Source organism: Ursus maritimus, unplaced genomic scaffold, assembly GCF_017311325.1.
Source record: "Ursus maritimus isolate PB19 unplaced genomic scaffold, ASM1731132v1 scaffold_3, whole genome shotgun sequence".
NCBI lineage: Eukaryota > Metazoa > Chordata > Mammalia > Carnivora > Ursidae > Ursus > Ursus maritimus.
In genome coordinates, this window is record NW_024425563.1 from 74,618,722 (window position 1) to 74,625,390 (window position 6,669).

The window sequence follows — 6,669 nt, forward strand, 5'->3', positions numbered from 1 at the left end:
CTTGGATGGCCCTGTACTTTTCAAGAGGAGATTCTTGCTGGGTTCGGGCCAGCTCAAACATATTCCTTGGAGTGCAGTGTTCCAGAAAATCTGCCCTTCCTGGCCTGTGCTCTGTGATTACAGTCTGAACCAGGAGTGATCCTTGGACCTACTGGATGAGTCAGACGCAAAGGTGAATGGGACAGTGATGCTGGACTGCTCATTTTCTGCCTCTGCTCCTCTTCCAGGTGTGGAGAATTGTAAACATAAGAACAGGCTGCACCATCCCTCCCCCCACCCCCAGGCTCTGGGCTCTGATCTCAGCAGTCTGTCCCCTTGTTGAGACCAAGAGATGAGTGTGTTTCACCTTCCCACCCCCACATCCCCCAAAAAAAAGAAAAAAGGAAAAAAGCAACCAACCAAATGAGCAACAGCAACAAAAGCTGTCATCGCTGTGTGTCCTATTAGGACCACAAGTCCAGCATAAGAGTTGTCCTCTTCACCTTTAAGTCAAACCTTGGGAGTGAGATTTGTTCAGTGAGTTGGAGGTGTCTTCTGGGCCTAAGTTAAGACACAATAATTTTCCAACTCAAAACAAAAACTGTATTCCAAACAGAACACAACGACTAGGGCAAGACCCTAATGCCGCAAGCCCTGATCGTCCTGCTTCTAGAGTGGCCGCAGAAAGCAGGGACTGCCACTGTACTGTTCACTGTTGTGTCCCCAGGTCCCAGCATGAAGTCTGAACACATCTGTGGCATGAATGACTACATCAGGACCTTGGTGTCGCCCATTTCATTATGTGATCTTGGATACATTTCCTATTGTGTCAAGTTCTCAATTTCTCCCTTCTCAAACATTCTAGCCCACCCACCCCTGCGACTCACACAGAGGAATGCTGTGAGTGTTATCTCCAAGAGATTGCCTCCTCGATAGCGAATGTGTCCTGGAGCACCCCTGGCAGTATGTTCAGTAAGTGGGAGCTCTTCCTTTTCTCTTTTGAATTGGGTGTACTCTGGTTACCACATCACTCTGACAGTTAAGTTCACTTTTATGTGCTTCAGTAAGTGAGGATAATAATGCTGACATCCTGAATTTCCACCTCTGTCAAGTGAGGAATAGGGGCAAGTTCATCTTTGAGGAAGGCCTTTTGTCACTCTATGATTTTATTCTCCTCCACTTTCTGGAATTGGTCTCAGAATAAAAAGTGAGAGAGATTGCATTGTACTGTGAACACACAGCAGTCACAGTGATATTGCATTTCTGTGGATGTTTAATGGCCCTATTTCCTCTCTTTCTAACTCGGTAGTTTAAGCTTTCTTTTTACATGATGAGCACATGGAATTTCATTCAAAGTCATTTTGAAAAGTCAAATGACAACAAACATAATTCACATTTAAATATTTCTTTCAGAATTCTGGATGACATGGCTCTTTCAGATGGAAATCACTTTACTAACAACAAAAAAGCTTTGAAAAAAATTTTTTTAATATCCTAAAGTTTAGATTCTAAGGCTCAGCTTCCAAAGTGTGGGTGTTTTATGAACCACCTCAGCTCCAACTAATTGGGAAAGTGGCCCAGGAGCATTAAAGGAATCATAAGAAGGAGCCCAGAAAGAAAGGTATTTCAGACTTATTTATTGACTGTCTTTCATTCCTTCAATCCCATTAAGATCTAAGGTATGTCAGAAATGATGTTAGGTATTTGGGATCAAAGACCTCAATGTCCCAGGGTCCTTGGTGACACCCAAAAGCAGCCCTGGACCTGGTGACTGGATTTCAGTCTCTGCTCCTGCCACTAACCAGATGATGACATTGGACAAATTATTGTGAGTTTTGGGGCTTCATCTATAAAACAGGAATGTATAAGAGATCCATGACGAATGCCGTTAGGTTTTAAATTTATCTCAAATAAAAATGATAGAACATAACTAAAGGACAGTGCTTAGGTAAAAGCAAGCCATTCTAGAAGTCATATCCTTTTCTTTGTTGGAACTCATTTGTTAGAGAACACAGTATATACATTAAATTTTCAAAAAAAGAATATTATAAATCTATTGATTATTTTTCTCATTCCTTATTCCTTCAGTAAACATTTATGTAATGCACTCTCTGTACCAGAAACTGTGTTGGGTCTTTGAGATCAGAGATGAAACATATGTTCTCTGCCTTGAAAAAGCTCACAGTGTAGTAATGGAGACAGAGAAGGAAATATGAATTTGGGTGTCAAATGATATTCATAATCAACAAATATTTACTGAGCATGCATTATACTTTAGCAATGTCAGTGAAAAAATTGGTAACAATTTCTGTTTTCATTGTGTTTATATTCAAGTGTGAAGATCAAACAACGGAGAATAAACATGAAAATAAAAGAGATGGTGTGAGAGAAAAATGAAAAAATCATGGTGTATAAAAGAAGTAGAGCAGCTTAGAAAGAAATGGGGATGCTTGTGATGGGGTGGGGGCAGTGAATTACAATTTCCAGAAGGATTTCCTGGTGGGCCTCAGAAAAGCTAACATTGACATAAAGGCTTGAAGAAAGTAGGGGAATTGACTAGCCACAGGAATATATGGGGATAGGGCATTACAGGCAGAGAGAGCTGCCAGTGGAAAATGCCCTGAGTTTGGAAACAAGGGTGGCTGGAGTGAAGGGAAGAAGATGGGGAGTGAAAGGTGATGACAGGAGAGCAAGAGGGACAGGGAGGGGGTGGATCGGGGAAGACATCTGTAGGGCATTGCAAGGATTTTTTTGACTTTTACTGTTGGATGAAATGGGGGAAATCCCTAAGAGGTTGTGAGCAGAAGAGTGACTTGCTTTGATTTAAGTTTTAAAAGGGCATCCTGGCTGCCGTGAGAATGGGTTGTGGAGGCTGGGATGGAGGGGGGGCAAGAGTGAATCAGTTAGGAGGCTCTTGTAGAAATGTAGCTAGAGATGTTGGTGGCTTGGACCAGGGTGGTAACAGTGGAGACCGAGTAAGTGAAGATACTAGATAGGGTGGATGGGGATGGGGTAAGGGGTTCTAGGTGGAGGAAACAGACATACACATTACATGTACGTTTCATGTACAGAGGATACAAAGACAAATATAAAAGTATGATGTGCTTGGGGAGCTGCAAGTAGTCTTTACGGAAGGAAGAGTGAATGTGGGGCGCACAGCAAGAGGTAGAGAGTGGTTAGATCCTATGCCAGAAGAGCTAGCTCACTCTTCTGAAGAATCTCTAAGAAAGCATAGTTTTGCAGAATCTCTTTTGTAAAAGGAATATCAAACTGGGTTAACTTCAAGGATACTCATGTTGGCCAGTGCTGGAACTAGCTAGTAGAAATGTACCGAGGAACCAAAGAGTATTTTAATTTATGTAGTTAAAATTCTCAGGAGGCTTAGCTCTTCCATTCTGAAGTGAGTAGAGCCCTTTGGAGGCTGGCTGCAACTATCCTTTGTCAGAAGGATCTCAGTGTAAATGCACTGAGTACAAGCAGATGGCTGGAAGAGGACTTTTTCAATCCAGTTGAACAAAAATTGTTTGCTGTTTACTATTGTGCTTATTAGTCCCTTGTGTCAATATTCAAGTTAGAAAAACAGAGATACTATTTCAGAAAAAAATGTAAAACAAAATCTGCTTTTCAACAGATAACCAGGTTAGCCTTATTTTAAGAATGTACATATTTAGCTCCTTTAGCATCTCAGTGTCCTCCCATAGTAAGATACTTTTTCGTCCAATTCCCACATTACTAAGCATTGTGGCACTGATGGTTGGTCTAAGTTCCCTGTCTTCTCTGTAGTTTCCACCTGTTTTTCACCCTTCTACTCTCTTCAGAGGTGGAGAATGATTGGTAATGTTGAACAAATTGAGAAGGCTAAAATAGCACTTTGTGGTCAAATTTACAAAGCTGAACCAAATTGTAGAATCAAAGTTAGTAATTGAACAAGACAATTATTTATCCAAATAATGGCCTTATTTCTTCACTTTTCTTTGCCATTTAAGACTCTGTCTGGGAAATGAAAGAAAATATTTTGGTTACATAAAACACCTTGCAAGGGTTCCCTGAAATCTAAGAGCTCCCTTAATAGTAGCTGCTGATGACAGATTTGTGTATTTGCATACTGAGGAGTGAGGGATGGATTAGAATAATAAGATTAATGAATACATGTGGTGAATAAAGATAAATAATAACCCCAAGGGTAGTGGGAAGAGGGTAGGGAGGGTGCTTACTTATTTATCTTTAAGACTTAAATGCATTGTAGATGCTATTTACAGATACCTGTGAAATTCATTTATATTTAGAACAAAGATATTCTTTTTTACTGATTCTGTGGTCCATTCTTATTTTCTGGAGATGTCAGTGGAAACTGATCTGAGATTTTGAGATAGATGATTCGATATTATATATAAAATATGTATTTATTATTTCTATATGGAATGCACCTGTGGGAACACAGGGCACAGAAAGAGTTTAAGCTTTACCACTTATACACAATCATTCCAGTGGTAAGGATATCTAGTAGATGAATAGGAGAAAATATTGACATAACTGATTTCCACTACTTTTGGCTCCCTCTGGGTGGAAAGAGGAAAAGATGTGCAAAATGCAGACTGGTAATTTTTGTGCTTATTTTCAAGGCTGGTTTAGGAATTAGAATTTTGGAATAGGAACCAACGGTCATAAGTCCTACCAGTGATTTTTCAGGTCATTTGATTTCCGAATGATCATCTGTAGAGGAGATGTGAGAACTGCCACTTTTCCGATAACAGTATGATTTGAGTATACAAACTTTCATGTCTTCGGGGAGAAACCAATTGAAACAGACTGCGTAGATTAGAATGATGCCCTAGTGGTATGGGAGATGATTATTAGCAATTTAGGCAAGTGAAAGCATTTTATCATGGTAATATTTCTGACATCAAGTTTTTTTTTTGAGCCCTATAATGTTACTTACCATTTATGACTTGGGTAAAGCTAAAGTCCTCAGAACCAGCACCTTAATGCACTGGTGTCACATGCACCTTCATAGAGAATGCAAAGCTAAACATTTTGTGCTTTTTATGCTAGTAATGCATGGAAGTGCAATGCTATCTTTAGAAATACTTTACCATACTTAGAACCAAATGAAAAGGAAACAGAAGCCACTTCAGATACACCTTTGCCTATTCACTGCTTTATTGGAGTGACTTCCATCTGCCTTCAGTTTGTTTATACTCAGGCTCTCAGAAAAAGTTTCATTTCATAACATCATTTGAGAAAATCTACAACTCAATGCCGACATGGAAATGTTTCTGTATAGCAGAAGAAATCAACTCAAATGCCTGGAAATCACCATGGTCTGAATATTTTTCCCTTTTTGCCCCTAATTAAGCTCTGGGAAAACAGCGACTTTTTTCTCTCACCCACTGTGAAAGTTATGAGATTCTTTTGCTCAAATCACCCACAAGGAAGGCTTGGAAGTTCATGTTCCTTAGAGAGTTGCCAATTCTGCTAAAGAAGATTAAATGCCCATATCACAAGTGTCATACCCCACAGCTAACAAGAAAGAGAGCAAATGTAGCGTAGCCAACATGTAGGCAGCTACCACAGATCAGCCTAGCCTAGGGAGCCTTTCGATTTCATGTAGTGTACCAACCAAGATATTCACTCAAAAATAAGTAAGAACATCACAGCCATCATATCGCATCTTGGCATATTTAACAGTCTGAACCCTTTTTTGTGGGTCTGAAACCAAGATTTCTGGGTTAGGGACAGAGATATTTGATTCCTGTTTGATTCCACCTGTTTACCCCACAGAAGATGAGTAAAGGCTCCTCGCTTACCTGTGAAGTTGATTTTCAGCAAATAGTCCTTGTACAACTTCTTCCCGTCCAGGATCTTCATAGCATCGCAAAGCTTGGTGGTGTTGGGACAGAGGGTGCGCTGCATTTTGTGCAGGGCGTGAGCCATGGCATACACCGCGTTCACCACAAACATGATCTTGGATTCTTGCTCGTAGTTGCTGCTGTCGATGGCCAGGTGCTTGTCGCACGCGCGCCGGTGGTTCCGCTTGTTCTGGAGGCTACACTGGAACTTCTGCTCCCAGAAGTCCCGGAACCAGGGGTTCCGGTGGTTGTTGTAGGGGTTGAGGCTCTGGAAGTAGCGGTCGAACTGGCGGACGGGGTGCGAGGCCAGCTCCAGTGTGATGGCGCCGTAGGCCACATGCTCGCTGCCCTTGACGATGCTCTCCTGCGCTCCCCAGCCGTCGCTGGCCACCCAGGTGAAGGAGGCGTTGGCGCGGCTGGCGGCAGCGATGAGCTCGCGTGAGTCGTCGCTGCGCATGAAGAGCACGACGACGCGCGCATTGGGCTTCTGCAGTAGCTCGCGGATCACGCTGTCGTAGGACTTGCGGATGTTGGAGCGACCCACCTTCTCTGCGGTGGCGATGCAGATGTTGCGCTGGCGGGCTTCCTGCTCGAAGGCCTCGATCCCCGTCTCCCCGTAGTCGCCCTCCGAGGCCACGGTGGACACGTAGGTCCAGTTGAAGAAACGCAAGATCTCGGCCATGGCTTTGGCCTGGTAGAAGTCGGGGGGCACGGTCCTGGCAAAGTAGTCATAGCGCGACTTGTCGCTGAGTTTGGCGCTGGTGGACGCGTAGCTTATCTGAGGGATCTGGAAAAGCCTTAGCAGGTTTGCCACCTGGGCGGGGGGGGGGGGGGGGGGGGG

The 6,669-nt window shown here is 42.8% G+C and overlaps 1 protein-coding gene across 1 annotated transcript in view; it reads right to left on the minus strand.

Moving 5' to 3' along the window:
- GRM3 (glutamate metabotropic receptor 3) overlaps positions 1-6,669 on the minus strand; it is a 91,254-nt gene that overhangs the window by 63,539 nt on the left and 21,046 nt on the right. The window contains exon 2 of the mRNA XM_040644313.1: positions 5,787-6,642. Within this exon, the coding sequence (XP_040500247.1) occupies positions 5,787-6,642 (856 nt within the window). The remainder of the gene's footprint in view (positions 1-5,786; positions 6,643-6,669) is intronic.